At 36.0% G+C, this 17,156-nt stretch overlaps 4 protein-coding genes and 1 long non-coding RNA gene across 8 annotated transcripts; 4 read left to right on the top strand and 1 right to left on the bottom strand.

Moving 5' to 3' along the window:
- The first annotated feature begins 1,668 nt into the window (after window positions 1-1,668).
- On the top strand, window positions 1,669-4,058 carry LOC9301739. 2 transcript variants are annotated; one of them, XR_002331817.1, is made up of 4 exons: window positions 1,669-1,853; window positions 3,325-3,476; window positions 3,582-3,652; window positions 3,720-4,058. It is a non-coding gene; the product is annotated as an uncharacterized LOC9301739 (long non-coding RNA). The 2 variants fall into 2 exon arrangements; XR_002331816.1 differs by lacking the exon at window positions 1,669-1,853 and adding an exon at window positions 2,705-3,011.
- A 4,273-nt stretch (window positions 4,059-8,331) lies between these two features.
- On the top strand, window positions 8,332-11,517 carry LOC110225276. Of its 3 annotated transcripts, none has more exons than XM_021014612.1 (12): window positions 8,332-8,424; window positions 8,581-9,209; window positions 9,366-9,431; window positions 9,569-9,631; window positions 9,780-9,845; window positions 9,959-10,015; window positions 10,126-10,191; window positions 10,288-10,353; window positions 10,453-10,518; window positions 10,997-11,092; window positions 11,192-11,236; window positions 11,407-11,517. In XM_021014612.1, the coding sequence occupies exons 2-12, from the start codon at window positions 9,165-9,167 to the stop codon at window positions 11,491-11,493; spliced, it is 723 nt and encodes a 240-aa protein (XP_020870271.1). In that variant the 5' UTR covers window positions 8,332-8,424; window positions 8,581-9,164; the 3' UTR covers window positions 11,494-11,517. The 3 variants fall into 3 exon arrangements, with proteins under 3 accessions (XP_020870271.1, XP_020870265.1, XP_020870277.1); XM_021014606.1 differs by having other exon boundaries at window positions 11,323-11,517; XM_021014618.1 differs by lacking the exons at window positions 9,366-9,431; window positions 9,569-9,631 and having other exon boundaries at window positions 11,323-11,517.
- A 22-nt stretch (window positions 11,518-11,539) lies between these two features.
- LOC110225274 lies at window positions 11,540-12,867 on the top strand. Its single transcript, XM_021014597.1, has 3 exons — window positions 11,540-11,751; window positions 11,850-11,934; window positions 12,026-12,867. The coding sequence occupies exons 1-3, from the start codon at window positions 11,570-11,572 to the stop codon at window positions 12,428-12,430; spliced, it is 672 nt and encodes a 223-aa protein (XP_020870256.1). The 5' UTR covers window positions 11,540-11,569; the 3' UTR covers window positions 12,431-12,867.
- A 294-nt stretch (window positions 12,868-13,161) lies between these two features.
- On the top strand, window positions 13,162-14,130 carry LOC110225271 (uncharacterized protein At1g43920, Chloroplastic-like). The gene is made up of 2 exons (XM_021014588.1): window positions 13,162-13,567; window positions 13,649-14,130. Exons 1-2 carry the CDS (start codon window positions 13,391-13,393, stop codon window positions 13,940-13,942), a joined length of 471 nt encoding a protein of 156 aa, XP_020870247.1. The 5' UTR covers window positions 13,162-13,390; the 3' UTR covers window positions 13,943-14,130.
- Window positions 14,131-14,812: 682 nt separating this feature from the next.
- Window positions 14,813-15,700, bottom strand: LOC110225659. Its single transcript, XM_021015510.1, has 2 exons — window positions 15,073-15,700; window positions 14,813-14,982 (listed from the first exon to the last, which is right to left on the bottom strand). The coding sequence occupies exons 1-2, from the start codon at window positions 15,637-15,639 to the stop codon at window positions 14,878-14,880; spliced, it is 672 nt and encodes a 223-aa protein (XP_020871169.1). The 5' UTR covers window positions 15,640-15,700; the 3' UTR covers window positions 14,813-14,877.
- Between the last annotated feature and the right edge of the window lie 1,456 nt (window positions 15,701-17,156).

Here is a 17,156-nt window from a genome sequence, read left to right as displayed (position 1 = left end):
GTGTTATTGGATCTTATACTTCATTAGATTTTAATAATTTGGTGTTATTCAACTAAGATATAAAATACTTTATTAAAATCCAGTGTTATTCAAAACTAAAAGACTTGTAAAATTTTTTTATATTAAATCATTTGAAATGAAACTTCTTTGGAGTTTCATGAGTAAATTATTAGAATTAAAATCCAAAATATACTGCAGAGATTTAGAAATCCACACAAACAGATTCTTTAAAACAATATCAGAAAGCAAATCTAAACCTTAAATAATTGACTTTAACTCCATCATTAAATAACACCCCCTTAAATTCATGGCCATAATAGAAGATTCGAGAACCCATTTTGGTGCCGTGTATACTCAATAGTCCCACATTGGAAGTATCTTTATTTTAATCCTAACTAAATCTACGCAAAACGATAAACACAAAAAGTCCCACATCGGAATTATATATTAGCTTGATAGGTTCTGTTTTGGTATAAATAAAGAGGCTCTCCTTCACACAAACTCATCTTTGCGCTTGGGGCAATGACGCAGCTAATGAGGTCTTAACCGAGGCGCGTCTATTGCTGGTTGAAAACTATTTCCAAACCCCCTCCTAGGCCTAAGCTTGTCTTGGGCCTTCGAGAATTTCTGGAAGAGCTCCCTTCGGGGTAAAGCTCTACAATTCTTAGTTCAATATTTATCTCTACAATGTCGTTGGAGGTTGGAGCCACATCGGATGACCTGAGCCTACGGATATCTCTACAATATTTATCAAGGTATTAACGCAAGACTTGTTGCGGTCAAGCTTTGAGCTGTATTTAAGGGTTTTCTAATTTCTAGATCATGGAAAAGAAATGTATAGACCCTAGAAGAATGCAGAATTCAAATTTGTTGTTGAGTCACATAGTGTTCTTCAGGACTTCTTTTTATGTTTCATATTGAAAAATATGACGACAGCGAGTAATATGATCATGCCAACAAGCTCCACTACTTGCAAGTCACTTCTTGATGGGACGTGGGGATAAAAGGTGCAATTGCTATCTCAAAACCGACTCGACCGTTTGAGAAATTATCGATCGAGCAGAGATCTTTCTGGTGGTCCATGTACGCTATAGGCTACACTTTTTTCATGGTATATTAATGTGGACCAGAAACAGAAGACAGTAAGTCATGTCATAAAGAATATCAGTGATCATTTAGCTATATAATAATCTGATCGTAGTTATCTCATATCAAATATCATCTGGATATGCTAATCAAGAATTTGACATTCCATCCACTTTGATCAGCTTTGCGTTTCACATATAAGATTAGATTTCCAAGAAGAATCCATGAACTCGCCTTTGTTATCAAAATACAAGGTAGCGAGACTCGATAAAACAGAGGAAAGTGTTTAAGTTTCTTCCATTTTTGTTGCTTATTTAGATACAAAAAATTCAGTTTGTTCTATTTTTGTTGCAGGTAAAATCATTAATGCGTTAGTATGATTTTAAATTCCCTATCTCAATATATAGGCTATTTATCTCAACACACAACTAGGGTTTTTTCGTGTGTTCGTCTATGTATCACCATCCTCGGTTGAGCCGCAAGAGAAACTCTGAGTATATGATGTATATCTAAACCCAAAAGCAGCCACCACAGTGAGTGGTAGAGAGACAGTTGAGCCACTTATTATGTAACTTGCGCAGGAAGTTTTTGGTGGTTATATGATCTGTTGCTTGTGCTGCAAGCCATCTGAATCCTAGATCAACTCTCTGTTTTGCTTTTGATTGTTGTACCATGAGAATCTAGCCACCATGGGTTTGAAACACCGCAGATCTGTACTGCCGAGCCGCCAAGAAAACCGCTGAGTGATCGACTGATCGTCGAGAAAGGTAATCGGTTATGAACTCTGGTGTCTGTTCTTGACTTCTTGTTGCTTTTGTTGTTTATTAAACCGAGAGACTAAACCAGCCTAAACCAGTAGATCCTCCTCCGTGTATTTGAGTCCATAAACCAAACTTAATCACCGTGAGTTGATTTGTGGTATTGAGGTTGGATTTGTTTATTGATCCGGAACGTATTATCGTGGTCACGTTAGTTGGTTAATGGACCTGTGGTGGCGTAGTTACGTCTTTCGCAATAATAAATTATTAGATTTTGTTTGGTTTAGTTATTAAACCGGCTCTAATTAATTTAGTTGATAACACTAGAATCAATTTACCGATTTGGTTGGATTCGTGGATTAAATCATGGATATTAATTTTGGGTATTATTTTGATTTAATTTCTGACCAGTTAACCTTAATTGATCTAGACCGAGTTTGTTGTTGAATCGGATTATAATCTCCTGCAAGTCCTAAACCCATAAATCAATCTGAATTGTTAAAGTGAGAACGAGTTCATGTCTTCTTCGTATACCGATATATTTTTGTTAATCACTTAGTTTAAGATTAAGTCATCTGTACATATCAGTTATATATTTTATGAATAACCATATTTGTTCGTTGAGTGGAAATGGAAACGGAAACGGAGAAGTGAAACATGTGAAAACAGATTTTTTTTAAAAATACGAAATGGACACTTTTTGGAAACGTGTATATATCCTTATCTAATAAATCACAAGTAGATTTTCAAGGAATCCTTATCTAATAAATCACAAGTAGATTTTCAAGGAACTGCAACATTCTCTATTTGATACCTGTCATAAGTCTTAAAAATTCATCTTTCAGCTTTTTAAACAATTAAATTTTAAATAGAAAAAAGTCAGTCGAGAAAATCTTTTGCTTTTCGACACAACCGCATCCCCTTCTTCTCCCACGATCTCAAAATCGATCTCCACTTCTCAACAATGGAACTACAAAAAGGTTTCAGATCTCTCAAAATCAATATTCCTTTCAGATTACTTCTCACCCTTATTCCCCGATTTCTGAGATCAAAAACCAATGATTTCTCAATTTCTCAATCAATTGAACGGTGTTATTCATTAGAACGGTGTATTTCTCAATTTCTCCATATCTCTACTGAGCCTCCGTCGTTTGATTTGAATCAAAGGTAAGCTTTTCGACTATTTTAGATTATGAACCAAAAACCATCAGTCTAATCTTCTCCCACCTCATCTCAATCAAAGTATAATCCGTTGGAGAAGTTTGGGCTATTATAAGAAAGCTTTTTTTTCCTTTGATCCAAAGAGCTTACCTTTTTATGTGATTCTAATCTAAAATATTGCCTGTTGCAAACTTTTTAGTTCAATATTCAATCGTGATCAATCCGCATGTCACTTATTCATCAAAAACCATCATTTTAATCTTCTTCCACCTCATCTCAATTAAAGTATCGTATTTCTTTTTGTGTGTTTGATTTGCAGATATGCCACTCGACATTACACCTATTTCCCAAATAACTTTAGGCACTGATCCATGTAAAATCAATGTTCGAATTGTCCGTCTTTGGGGTTTTCCAAAAAAGGATAAACTAGAAGAATTTACAGGAATTGATCTTCTCCTTATGGATGAAAAGGTATGCTAAATTAACTTTATTTCCATGTTGTCATCACAAACAATCACGTGTTGTTGTGTTCTCAATTCTTATACAACTCTATGTATAATCATTTGTTGCTTTTAGAATGCTATTGAACAAGAAATAATCACTGTCTCTGGAAATTCAGTGGGACTTCAATCGGGACCTCAACTCAGGTTGTAAACTCAATTTATCACTTATCCATATCCCTTTACTATTACTTATTTTTATCTTTTTTTGCAGGCTGAAATTAACTTTGTTGATGTGGAAAAATTAGACAACAATGAAGACAACGCTTATAACGTTTCCACTCCAAAGCCTACAACTAAAAGATCCTTGGCAACATCTAAAGATGTTCAACAATCATCAACGAAGCCTAAGCTAATGTCCAAGGCTCAGATTAAGAAGGAAAAGTAATGATTGTACTTAAAACTATTGTCTCTCTTATTCTACTCTGCTAGGACTTAGGATTTAGGATTATCATTTTTTCTTAGGACTTAGGATTTCAGATGTTAGGACTTAGGATTATCACTTCTCAATTTGCGTTTTTCTTTTTAGTTTTAAGCCATGTTAACTTTCAAATTGATAATCAACTCTTAATTGCAAATTGGAATTAAAGAAGCTTTTAATCAATAGAAAGCCAAAGTAATTAAGGGAAAATTTATAGATTTGTGATTTGTGTTTGATTACACAAATCTAGAGCCAAATTAAAGTAACATGGGGTTGGGGATTAAAGAGAGAAGTCAGAAAAAGAGACTTTGACGAAGGAGTTAATAATCAGATTCATGTGCATATGTATTATTATTGCTTCTCGGATTTCTTACCAAATAGCTTTGCCGAAATCGAAACAGCTCCTAGATGATTCAACTCGACCGGAGACGGAGACGTCGAAATTAAGGAGACGAGAATCATATTAGAAGATAAATAGGATTTAGTGAAGGAAAACAAACGCAAATTTCAGGATGAACAATCAGAAAAAAAGAGAAATCGAAGAATTTTTTTTGTGAATGAGCTGCAAAAAGGATTATCACTCTCGAAGCAATTTTTTGCTTCTGCTATTCTGTTTTTTTATATATTTTTATTTTTAATAAACTAATATAGTAGCCCAATAGCTCAACAATACTACAAAGAAAATTTAACAATGGCCCAAAATAAAGAAAGATCCAAAATGTTGAAAAAAAGGCGCACGAGCTATAACACTAGTATATATATAAAGGGGCAGAGCTACACGACACTATAGAGGGACAGTTGCCACCGTCAATTTTTTAAAAACTAATGTTATTTTGTAACACTTTTTAATTCTGCCCCTATTAATATATTACTCAATGCCCCCATGACTTTATTATCTTCTATACAAACGTTTCTATTCTATGTTTTATTTCTCTTTTATTAGATTTTTATTATTTTCTCTTACTCCAATCTCTCTTTTTTACTTTTAAGTTTAGAACATTGTTTTTGTGTATTTTCGTATATGAAATCTCTGAGAATTTGGTTTATTAGAAGTAAAACCAAAAATGATTTGTCTTACAAATTTACAATTTATAAACATATATAATGTATACTATAGAATTAAAAATCAGAGACAACCATGATGATAAATTGATCATTATAATTGGATTTAGTGTCTTGGCTTAGAAAGAGCTGAATTGGAAACGAATTTTAAATAAGTGCTTAGTATGTTATTTTGAGAAAGATTTATTTGGATCTATCACTAATGGAAAAAGTGATAAGAAAATTTCAATTTATGAGTAAGTCGTAGGGTACGTTTGTAAGGTAGTATTTTTTTGTTCGTATATTTTATGGGGTTTGTAAGACATAATATTTTTTAGGTTTAATAATATTGCCACGGGTTAAATTATTTCCTAGATCCGCCACTATATATATATATATATATATATATATATAATATGAAACACCAAACTTTAAACTAATATTAAAAAATAATTTAAATAACATAAATTTTAATCTAAATATTAAAACAAAAATAAAAATTCTTGAATACCGTTTTAGTAACTAGAGCACTACATGCAGTTTTTATTTTAATTAAAACAAAAACAAAAAGACATGAATGGTGTCTTGGTAATAGAAGCACCTGTAAATTTTTTTTTTTCTGGCAGAAATCTTAGATTTAAATAGTAAAACAAAAATAAAGATACTTAAATAGATGAATGGTGTCTTGGTAACAAGAGCATTATATGCAGCATTTTTTTGCTTTAATTAAAACAAAACAAAAATACATGAATGGTGTCTTGGTAACAGGACAACTATATGCACGAGTCAATTCTTTATTTATTTTTGGTAGAATTCTTAAATCTAAATATTAATACAAAACAAAAATGCTTAAATACATGAATGGTGTCTTGGTAACAAGAGCACTACATGCAGTTTTTTTGCTTTAATTAAAAAAAAAACAAAAATACTTAAATGCATAAATAGTATCTTGGTAACAAGAGCATTACATGCAGCTTTTTTTTTTTGCTTAAATTAAACCATAAATAAAAATACTTGAATGGTGTCTTGGTAATAGGAAAACTATATGCACGAGTCAATTCTTTATTTTTTTGGTATAATTCTTAAATCTAAATATTAAAACAAAAACAAAAATACATAAATACATGAATAGTGTTTTGGTAACAAGAGCATTACATGCTGTTTTTTTTTGCTTGAATTAAACCATAAATAAAAATACTTGAATGGTGTCTTTGTAATAGGACAACTATATGCACGAGTCAATTCTTTATTTTTTTGTATAATTAGTAAATCTAAATATTAAAACAAAAACAAAAAAAACATAAATACATGAATGGTGTCTTGGTAACAAGAACACTAAATGTAATTTTTGTTTGCTTTAATTAAAATAAAAACAAAAAATACATGAATGGTGTCTTGGTAATAGAAGCATTACATGTACGGATCAATTATTTTTTTTTTTTTGCAGAAAACTTAAATCTAAATATTAAAATATATATATATATATACTTAAATACATCAATGGTGTCTTGGTAACAAAAGCATATTACATGCAGCTTTTTTTCTTTAATAAAAACAAAAATAAAAACACATGAATGTTGGTAACAGGACAATTATATGCATGTGTCAATTCTTTTTTTTTTTTGCATAATTCTTAGATCTAAATATTAAAACAAAAACAAAATTACATAAATACATAAATGGTACTTTGGTAACCACAGCACTATATACAGTTTTTTTTTTGCTTTAATTAAAACAAAAACAAAAATAGATAAATATGATTTTCTTGGTAATAGGAACGAACACTACATGTACAAGTCAATTCTTTTTTTTTTGGCACATATCTTAAATCTAAATATTAAAACAAAAACAAAAATATTTAAATACATGAATAGTGTATTGGTAACAAGAGCACTACATGTAGATTTTTTGCTTTAATTAAAACTAAAACAAAAATACAAGAATGGTGTCTTGGTAATAAGAGCACTATATGCACGGATCAATTCTTTATTTTTTTCTGGCAGAAATCTTAAATATAAATATTAAAACAAAAACAAAAATACTTTAATACATTAATGGTGCCTTGGTAACAAGAGCAGCAGTTTTTTTTGCTTTAATTAAAGGGAAATATCAAGGGATATGCATAGAGGAAGCGATAATTAAGTCCCTCCTGTTTACACTGTTCCATCGTTTCTGTTCAATTTTTTTTGACGCATGTACCCCTATAGCATCAAAGGAATCGTATTTAGATTATAGGGTTGTATCATTGCAGAAGGTAGGAGAAGATTTTGGGAATATTGTTTTGGGGAGATGTGCGATTTAAATTTTTTTTTTCTCCAGTTTCCGAACCGTCGTGTTTGTTCTCATCATATATGAGGAGGAGAGACGGTGTTTTCAGTCAGAGAGAAAAAGGAAACAACTCCCCAAAACTGTCCTCTCGTCTTCTTTTTCTCTGGTTCTGTTTTTCTAGCAAAGGGTTATCTCTCAGATCTGGGTTTTGTTCTTCTCCTCTTTTCTTGTAATTAAAATCGTTTTTTTTCTGTTTGATTAAGCTTTGAACGCCGTGTTTATTGTTGTGTAACTAGATTTTTTTTTTTTCTCAGAACCAATGCCTCCGATTCTGCTTCCTCCCCGGTTGATTGCGTTTGGTCACGAGCCTCGCGGCGAGAGGGTTAATGTGTATCATAAGATGAAAACCCTTTGCGCTATCTTCAACGCTCTCGACGATGGTGAACGGCAGTTCCTTTCTCGATCCACATTCGGTCAACTATTGGAGTTTCCTAACAAACCCGCCTGGTCTGCGAGCTTTGGGATTTTTATATTGGGTAGACAGTTGGAGGTGGCGAAGCCGAACGAGATTTGGGTGCTCTTTGCCGGAATTCCTATTCGTTTTTCTTTGAGAGAGTTCAAGATTGTTACGGGTTTACCTTGTGGGAAGTATCCGGCTTTGAAGAAGAAAAAGAAGAAAGGCACTGCGGGGATGACGATTCCATTTTACAGTAAGTTGTTTGGCCTTGAAGAAGATGTAACTGTAGACCGGGCTATTACGATGTTGAAGAAAAGGATTATCTCCGATGCAGATATGAGGATTCGATGTGCTTGCTTAGCGATTGTCGATGGTTTCCTTGTCCCTACCTCTCATTATCCTAAGATTGTTAAAGCTCACGCCGAAATGGTTGAGGACGTGGATGCATTTCTTGCTTACCCTTGGGGCCGTCTCTCTTTCGAGATGATGATTAAGTAGATAAAAGAGAGGGAAATTGAACAATTAGCAATTACTTGTTTTAGCGTTCAGGGGTTGTTATACGCTCTGCAATTGGTTGTCTTACAGGCAGCTCCATCTATTCAAGATGGACCTGTAATTGATGAGATCATTGAGTCTGAAACTGAAGCCGGCGATGTCGATGTTGAAGATGCCCCTCGAGAGTCTGTCCCTTTCAAGCTAGGGAATGCTAAAGTGTTGGATAAGAAATGCTCGGTAATGTCCTTATCTCTTTAACTTTGTTAACATTTATCGAGATTGTTATCAGTATATATTGTACAAGTTTCCGATAATTATGTTGTTAATCACTAACGACTTTTTCACTTAAGCAAATTAACGCCATCTGGTATTATTATCTTGGTTGTTTTGCAGATTTTTGTTGATTCCATTATTTGTCCTGATTTTGTGTTGGATCCGGAGGAAGATTTGTCTTTGTCTGATGATGAGGAAGATGAGAAGGTCGATAATATTATGATGTTTTTAGGTGAGGGTCTGATTTTCAAGAATGACATGTTTGATGGTGGAGTTATCCCATCCCAGTTGAAATTGGCTTCAAAAAAACAAAAGCGTGGTGGTAAATCCAATGGTAGTCGCACTAGGAAAGCTGCCAAACTAACTAAGAACGGTGGTGTTAGGAGCAGACAAGAAAGACCTATCCCTGAGGAAGGCGGGAATTCAGGGGTTCCTTCGTTGGAGTCTATTTCCCTTTTGTTGGATGCCAAACTTGAAGGTCAGGCGAAAAAAATCATTGCCGCGGTGACTGATTGGTTCACTAAAAACACTGTTATTGAAGGCGAAACCTCGAAAGAGCCTGTCAGTGGGTCTACTCGTCCTAAGAAGGCTGCCAACAATGGTAACGATGGTGTTTCTAATTCTGATGGTCTGGGTTCCAATGGTGGTAATGATGATTTTGGATTTGATCCTCTCCGCCCCTCCCGCCGGAGAACAATGTCCCAATGGATGAAGATCTCCCCTCCCCAGGTCTGATTGCTCATCCGCAGGTAAGTTTGTAGGCAACGATTGTTAACTAAGAGATTAGTTGTTATGTCATTAGTTTGGTAATAGTTATCTTAGCATCAAAACATATAATGTGTTTTTGTTTCTTTTTCTTTCGTTGGATAACAATTACTGTACTAATTTTTTAAAAAAATTTTTAGGGCGGTAACAATGTTACAAGTCATGTTGTCCCACCCACAGAGTCTGTTGTTGAAGATAACGCAGAGGTTAGTTGCTATGTTATAGTGGTGTAACTGTTAGTAAAATGTTTAATCTATATAGTTGTGTTTAATGGAGTTTTGTTAACCAGGTTTGCATTCCCCCCTCACTGTTTAATTAAATTTTTTTTTTTTTTTGGTTCTAGCCGGAGAACAATGTCCCAATGGATGAAGATCTCCCCTCCCCAGGTCTGATTGCTCATCCGCAGGTAAGTTTGTAGGCAACGATTGTTAAGTAAGAGATTAGTTGTATGTCATTAGTTTGGTAATAGTTATCTTAGCATCAAAACATATAATGTGTTTTTGTTTCTTTTTCTTTCGTTGGATAACAATTACTGTGGTTATTTTGTTTTGCAGGGTGCTGACATTGTTGCAGGCGTTGTTGAACCCACTCTCCAAGCTGGTGGTGGTGATAATTCAAAGGCAAGTTGTTACGTTTTAATGTGCTTGTTAACTTCTAACAATTATATTAACCTCAAACAAATAAATTCCTCCTTTTTTCATGATAACAATAATTTCGATAAATGTTTGTGTAGGTTGCTAACAATCCTTCTATCGTCGACGACCTCCTCTTTAAACGAGTTGTCAACGAGGCAAGATATTAAAAATATTTTAGCAACAATTGCCCTCTATTTTATCGGCGTAATCATCATCTTGAATTCTCTGTATTTTGCAAATTTTTTTTTTTTATTTTTCTCTTTAGCGCGTTGAGAATGTTCCAGTAAATGAAGCATTTATAACTCCCAACGATTCGATCGTTAACCAAGAGGTTATCTGTCATCTATTTATTGCAGTCATTATCTAATTAGTGCAGTTATTTGTTTGTTGCCTGATTCTTAACATTTGTTATCGCTTGAATGGACAGGTTCAATGCTCTCAGCCGACAGGTGGCGTTGTGGCCCCCCCGCCTAATGCTTTAGAGGAAAGCCAGGTAATAGATCAATTTTATAATACAAGATAGAATATGTCTGTCTTTTGCAATTCTGTTTTCGCTGCTGGATTAAATTCATTTCAATTATTCCTTGCCCAGGGTGCCCCTGCGTCGGATGATGGTAGTGTTGGCGAGGAGACGTCTGTGGGGATCCCGGATATCTCGGTTAGCAGCTAAATTACAAACCATATTGTTCCCATTTCCTTAGGCTTTTCTTTCCTCTTATGTTCTATTCTCTTTGTAAAGGTCAATTTTACGGGTGATAACGTTATTAGGCACTAAACTATATATTTATTTTTGTTTTGGAATTATTTATAAGTTTTTTGGTGGTTTAAAATTTCAATTTTAGTTTTATTCAGGTACTTATTTTTATCAATGCATCCCTCTACGCTAGCCAACCTTAATCTAGATATGAAAGGTTAACGTACTAAGAGTCTTTTTAATGTCGCTGTTCTTTATTTTCTATGTCTATTTTTACTTAGTTTAGCCCTCAATCTGTTTGCGGTCTTGATGATGTTGGGAAGATTAGTTGTGAACCTCCCAATGACCCTGTTCGTGTGATACCTATTAAAATTTAGTCATCCTGCAAACCCGGTCGTGTACTCATATTGTCTGTTTTGTCTTAAAAAATTTTGTGAATAAGGCTGCTCCCCCTTCTGATGGTGGGGTTGTGTGTGATGGAGAGGCGGTTGATATCCCGGAGGCTGTTTCTATTGATATGGCAGCAACTAATGATCTGGTTTGTATTATCAGGGCCCTGACTTGTCATTTATCTGAAATTTTTTAATTATATATATCGAGTAGCCTTTAAATTTTTTATTACTCCCATTTTTTGTAGGGTGTTGGCCGGGGCGCACCTTCTTTTGTTGCCTCCCCACGCGAGGTTGTATTGTATTTTCTATGTGTTTGTTTTGGTTGCTAACTAATTCTTTACTCCCTATTAATCATTCCTTGTGGCTGTTTTCTCAGGATTCTGATGAGGTATTATCTAATTGTTTAAATGCTATTGTTTTACTAACAGTTAGTTTGTTTTTAATTATTTTCCCATTTCAGGATTTCACCACTCCCCCCCCCCCTTCTAAAGTAGGGAAGTCTCCCCTCCAGGTTCATTTGATAATATTTAGTATCTTTGGTAGGTAAATCTCAAATTTTGCTCCTTTTCTAATTTAGTCCACTCTCCCTGCAAGATGATGGTAATGCTAACGATTTGGATGGAATGATTGGGAGGAGAAGTAAAAGGGTCCGTACTCTTTCTACCAAGCTAGATGGTCGATTCCAGTATGAAAAGAAAACGAAGTTGTTAGTTGGTCATCCATCCCCTGTTGTCAATCAAGCTAACATTTCCGTTGACCCTGAGGAACGCTTCCAAAATTCACTGAAGAAACTAAAGGCGATAAGGTATTGTGTATTCTGATATTTTTTTGTTTAGCCCATACAATGATTACCATTATATTTCCCTCTCGATAATCTTTCATATCATCTTGTTCTTTCAACAGTTCTATTAGCTTTTGTGGTGGTGTTGCTCTGTCTAATAAAGATATTTTGGATTTAATTGACCGGAAGAAAAATCTTTCAAGCAAGGTACCGTTTTTGTAAAATATATTCTATTGAGTGAGTTTTATATTGGGTTATTTCCTTTTATTTCAAATGTTTTTTTTTTTCATTCCCCCAGGTTATGGATGCTCTCATCAAGTTTAGTCGTCATTTGTTGAGGACTGATGATGTTGATGGCGATAAACTTCGTGTTGAAGTCCTTGATTCAAAGTTTGTTTCTCTATTCTGCCGTCAATACCCTAAGTTTTCCCGATGCCCGTCCAAATCGGAGTTCCAATTCCCACCGTCACTAACCGATCTCCTTTCCGGTGCTGGGGAGTCTGACCGTGTCCAGTTATTCACGGACGCTGATTACTTGTATCTGCCTTTTAACTTTGACAAGAAGCATTGGGTAGCTTTAGCTGTTGATCTTAAATTCCGGAAGATCATTGTCTTGGATTCAAATATCCAACGCCGCAAAGATTCTGCTATTCAGGATGAGCTTATGCCTCTCGCAGTAATGCTGCCATACCTTTTCAAATAGGCTGCCTTGAATCCTCTTATGAGTAACTGTCTGCTGGATCCATTTTCTATAGAGCGCCCTATTATCATTCCTCAGGTTGCTTCACCCCTTGATACTGGCATCTTCTCTATATTCCTTATCCATACTCATGCTACCGGGGGTATGTCTGAATGCGTGGATTTCGAGGTTGGCGGCCTTCAAAGTGAAGTGAAAAAGTTAGTGTCGGCTTTAATCCTCGCTGGCGGTTACTAGCTAACTCTAATGTTATCGAAGTTATATTTTCAGTGGTGTTTATGTTCATCGGATCCTGTCTTCCCATTCTTCTTTATTTTGTTTAGGTAACTAGGATTTTATCCAAACTTGCCCCTTAATAGATTTGGAATTGAACGTTTTATTGTCGTAGCTTCGTAATTTATTATGAGAAATTTAATACTCAGTAAATTCTCAATTTTTGTTGACTTTGCCATATTAGTCCCGTCGTTAAGTAGGTTAACGGAATCCAAAACCGGGGTTAACTATCTGTTAATTGAGCCCACTCTCCAAGCTGGTGGTGGAGATAATTCAGAGTCAAGTTGTTACGTTCTAATGTGCTAACAATTATATTAACCTCTAACTATTGTTATCAGGAATAATTTCTTCCCTTTTTCCTGATAACAATAATTTCGATAAATGTTTGTGTAGGTTGCTAACAATCCTTCTATCGACGACGACCTCCCCTATAAACGAGTTGTTAACGAAGCAAGATATAAAAATATTTTAACTACCAAAGCTGGTAGTTAAGACAAAATGACGCCGTTTTGTCTTAGCGGCTCAATTAAATCAAATCGAAGTCTCGTCTCCCCCAAAGTGAGAAACAGAAATCCCCAATTCACAAGAACCCTAACCCTTAAAAGAGAAATCATTCAGAATTGTTCTATTTTCGTTTCGGAAATTGATTGAGTTTTCAGATTGTGAGTCTTTTAACTTGATCTTCCTACTCCAATGAGTTCAAGTTCAGGGTCATATGGTGCTGGCGGAGACCTCCGTGGTTTTCCGTTGAAGTGTTCGTGTGGAGTAGATGTGACGATCTTCACGTCGAAGTCTCAAGAGAATCCAGGAAGGCCTTTTTTCCGTTGTAAAACGAAAAGAGATCCGAAGTCGTGGACAAACAAAAGAGATGTTAGTAGAGTTGGTGTTTATGTTGTGTCTTTGTGTAGTTTAGTAGCTAAACTTGTCTGATTTGGTTTGGTTGTGCAATAGGGTCATGTGTTTAAGTGGGTTGAGGATGCTGTGTACGAAGAGGTTGAAGATGCTTTACCAAAATTTGGAATCATTGCAAACGAGATAAACCAAGTCAAATCTGAGGTTAATGAGCTTAATGTGATGTTACAAGAGCTTAAAGATGAAGCAATCTTGAGCAAAAAGGAGATCCGCAAGTGGAAAGTGTGCTTGCAGATGTGTTTTGTGTGGCTTTGCTTGATCAGCATTGTCATTGTTTACATGATGCTTAGTCAGGCAAAGAAAAAGGAATTAGCTGTTGGTATTAGTTATTGAAGAATTTAACTAGGTAATAAATGACTCGTTGTCTGATCGTGTATGTCGTTTTGATTAATTTTGGCGATTTCTGCCAGAAGGTTTAATGGGCTACCTTTTTAGATAGTCGTTATTTATTTTATCATCTAACGTTATTATCGTCTAGCACAGAAGCTGTCTTATAGCTCAGGTCATAGAGAAGTTGGCTCCCCCAGTGTTAGGATGTGTAAAAATGTGTCTAACGTTATTATCATCTATCTCACATTTTCAGTTGTTTAACACTATGTGTCGAAATGTGTTATCGTCTAACGTTATTATCGGCTAACGTTATTATCAGCACACCGTTACCCTTTTCTCCCGTAGTTTAAATTACTTTCAACTCGGTTGTGACATAAGTTGGCTCTCAGTTTAATATACATGTTTTATCGTATCGGGACAACATGTGATTTAATCTGTATATTTTTTAATCGGTAATTATTATTTCCTGCTAGTAGTTATATCGGCTAACATGCCTACCCATTTAAAGTTACGGGCTAGATTAAATTTTATGACATCTCGATTTTTCTAATTTTCATTTTTTATCCCAACTGTTGCTGTGAAATAATCTTCTATCACGATAACTTACTTATCCGTGATTAATGTCGGTTAGCTAACTTTTGGGCATAGAGATTTCTCTATCATTGAAACACTTAATAAACATTGCCCATTATATTGAACATTTCTTCCCTAAATATGGATGGGATACGATAATTTTACATTTAGGGAACAGTAGCCGTACGTATGCACAATGAAAAAATTTCTGATCCCTTTAATTCCTTATTTATTTCACATAGCCAGGCCAATTTCTTTATTAATCCTGACAACATCCATCCATCCCTTTACTCGCCAAAAAACGTCCTTCCTTCCGTTCTCTATGTACCCTGCATTACAACGAGATATAGTAAATATTCCATAATTCATTTACTAACTGTTAAAGTATTTATTACCGTTATTGGGCCATTGCAGGTTGCCCTGTTATGACCTAATGACTTGCATCGTGAGCATCTTTTCCTTGATGTTCTCTACAAATGTAATAGAATGTTACTACCTAATAAGCTTAGCACATAAGAGAATTAGTACTGTTTATCACATATATAGTTCACGGTGGGTACCTTGAACTCGCCTCTTGAAAATAATCTTCGTTTCCTTGGGCGTCCAGGCGGTCTCCGAACATATGGTGGAGCCCGTTTCCCATCCCCTACATCATTTGGGGAAGGAGTCAGTGTCTCCGTGTCGGGTACCGGCATTATTAGCGCTTGGTAAGACAACCTAAGCTGGGGGTTGGTGTGATGGACTCCAACTAGCGTGTCCACTCTGATTCCTTCTTGTATTGCTGCCGCTATGGCATGAGAGCAAGGGATTGTTAGCAGCTGAAACTCCCTGCACGTACATGTTCTCTCCCATAGGTTGACCGCAAATGCTGCGCCTCCTTTTTCTCTAACTTCATATAGCCCTTCCCCAATCTTTATTACAGCACATCCTGCTCCTTTCTCGTAATTTTCGATTACCATATCGTTCACCTTTGGCAGTAGGATATTGTCCTCAAGCTGGGCAGCTTGCCTCCTAAGCGCAAACCATGTCACGAGAGTTGTGCGGATAGACTCTAAGATTGAGATTACCGGGTAATCTCGAGCCATGGTTAACACATTGTTTAGCGACTCCGCTATATTACTTGTCATGAAGTTATATCTATTTCCAACAAAATGGGATCTCGTCCAATGCTCAAATCCAATACCTGCCAGGTAGTCAGCGCATGGCTCATGCTTAGCCCTAATTTCAGCAAAAAGCCGGTTGAAATCACATAGGCGATAAGCCCTCGCTGCACACGATACCAATGCACTTAGCTCCTCAGATTTAAAGTAAACCTCAATGTTCCTTTTCAGATGGACGATGCAAGCAGCATGAGATGACATTGGATAAACCTGCGCAAAGATTATAGACGTTAGTGGATATCTTAGCATGCGTAATAGATATTGGGATAATTGTCTTTGTATCAGTTAACAACAATGTTACCTTGTGTATGCTGGCATAAATTGAGGAGTGCCTGTCAGACACAAACACCAACTCTGGATCATCTGGTATAGCTTCCGTCAGTTTAGTCATGAACCAAGTCCACGCCTCATCGTTCTCGCTGTTTACTATCCCAAATGCAACGGGAAACACTTGAAAATTCGCGTCTTGTGCACTAGCTGCAATTAAGCATCCGCCATATCGTCCTCGTAGGTGAGTCCCATCAATGACTATCACCTTCCTCATGTAAGCATACCCTTGAACACATGCATGAAGCGCAAAAAACAAGTACTTGAATCTCTCTATTCCAGAGTTATCCTTCTCTGTCTCCATTGCTACTAGAGAATTTGGATTTGTCTCTAGAAGTAGCTTGAAGTATGGTTGGATTAGAGCGTAACTTCCCATAGCTGACCCCATTGCATTGTCCATAGCTATTTCTCTTGCCCGCCAAGCTTTCCAATATGAGACGTTGAGGCTGAATTCCTGGCGTAGCATCCTTCTCAGCTCATTAGCTCGTGGTCCCCTGCCTACTCCAATATATTTTGTTCGCATTAACTTCCCAATTACAGCCGTGGAAGCTTGCTTGTGGAAGTCTCCTCTAGCATCCACGCTACATGTGTGGTTTGGTGTTGTGCTTCTCACCTCGAACCGATCGCTATCTGCCAGCTTTGTTGCATAAACCCGCCACGGGCATGTATGGCTGACGCAGACAGCCGCCACAACATTAGGCCCGGATTTCGCGTATATGAAATGGAACTTCCGGCGAATCGCATGAATAGCTAATTTCGTTGCACAATCCTCTTTGGTTTTAAAAATCCTGCCGATGTAAATGTCATCTCCTTCGTAATCAGCATCCTTTAGGGCTCGTTGGAGAGCATCTGAGAAAGAGAGGAACGACGCAACTGACATTAATAATAAATTCAGTATTTAATTACTTTATTATTCTGATATCGTAGTTAGTGCAATAACTTCTTACTTATCACAAATGGATAAACTATTATTTAGTGCTCTAAACCTATTGTTACCTTCCTCTCCTGGATCGTCGAAATATGGGGGTGCATCTCTGTCATAGAATACCGTTCGAACGGGTGTATCCTTCACGATCATCTCATTCCTCTGTACCTCGGATACTCTTGTGTTAGTTGATGGCATCCCTATTTCTTTAGTTGATAACCCGTCATCTATC

This window comes from Arabidopsis lyrata (genome assembly GCF_000004255.2).
Source record: "Arabidopsis lyrata subsp. lyrata unplaced genomic scaffold ARALYscaffold_8, whole genome shotgun sequence".
NCBI classification, from domain to species: Eukaryota; Viridiplantae; Streptophyta; class Magnoliopsida; order Brassicales; family Brassicaceae; genus Arabidopsis; species Arabidopsis lyrata.
The sequence above is the reverse complement of the archived record's forward strand: the minus strand, read 5'-3'. Positions and strand labels throughout refer to the sequence as shown.

What these genes read in the sequence shown, in the direction of transcription:
- LOC110225276 (XM_021014606.1), top strand. Translation starts at nt 9,165, where the DNA reads ATGGATGAAGATCTCCCCTCCCCAGGTCTGATTGCTCATCCGCAG. An exon ending in GTCTGATTGCTCATCCGCAG is followed by an intron (nt 9,632 to 9,779) that starts GTAAGTTTGTAG and finishes TTTGTTTTGCAG; the next exon opens with GGTGCTGACATTGTTGCAGG. An exon ending in ATGCTTTAGAGGAAAGCCAG is followed by an intron (nt 10,354 to 10,452) that starts GTAATAGATCAA and finishes TTCCTTGCCCAG; the next exon opens with GGTGCCCCTGCGTCGGATGA.
- LOC110225274 (XM_021014597.1), top strand. Translation starts at nt 11,570, where the DNA reads ATGATTGGGAGGAGAAGTAAAAGGGTCCGTACTCTTTCTACCAAGCTA. An exon ending in AAGAAACTAAAGGCGATAAG is followed by an intron (nt 11,752 to 11,849) that starts GTATTGTGTATT and finishes TTCTTTCAACAG; the next exon opens with TTCTATTAGCTTTTGTGGTG. An exon ending in AGAAAAATCTTTCAAGCAAG is followed by an intron (nt 11,935 to 12,025) that starts GTACCGTTTTTG and finishes TCATTCCCCCAG; the next exon opens with GTTATGGATGCTCTCATCAA.
- LOC110225271 (XM_021014588.1), top strand. Translation starts at nt 13,391, where the DNA reads ATGAGTTCAAGTTCAGGGTCATATGGTGCTGGCGGAGACCTCCGTGGT. An exon ending in CGTGGACAAACAAAAGAGAT is followed by an intron (nt 13,568 to 13,648) that starts GTTAGTAGAGTT and finishes GTTGTGCAATAG; the next exon opens with GGTCATGTGTTTAAGTGGGT.
- LOC110225659 (XM_021015510.1), bottom strand. Translation starts at nt 15,639, where the DNA reads ATGACAAGTAATATAGCGGAGTCGCTAAACAATGTGTTAACCATGGCT. An exon ending in TTTCAAGAGGCGAGTTCAAG is followed by an intron (nt 14,983 to 15,072) that starts GTACCCACCGTG and finishes TTACATTTGTAG; the next exon opens with AGAACATCAAGGAAAAGATG.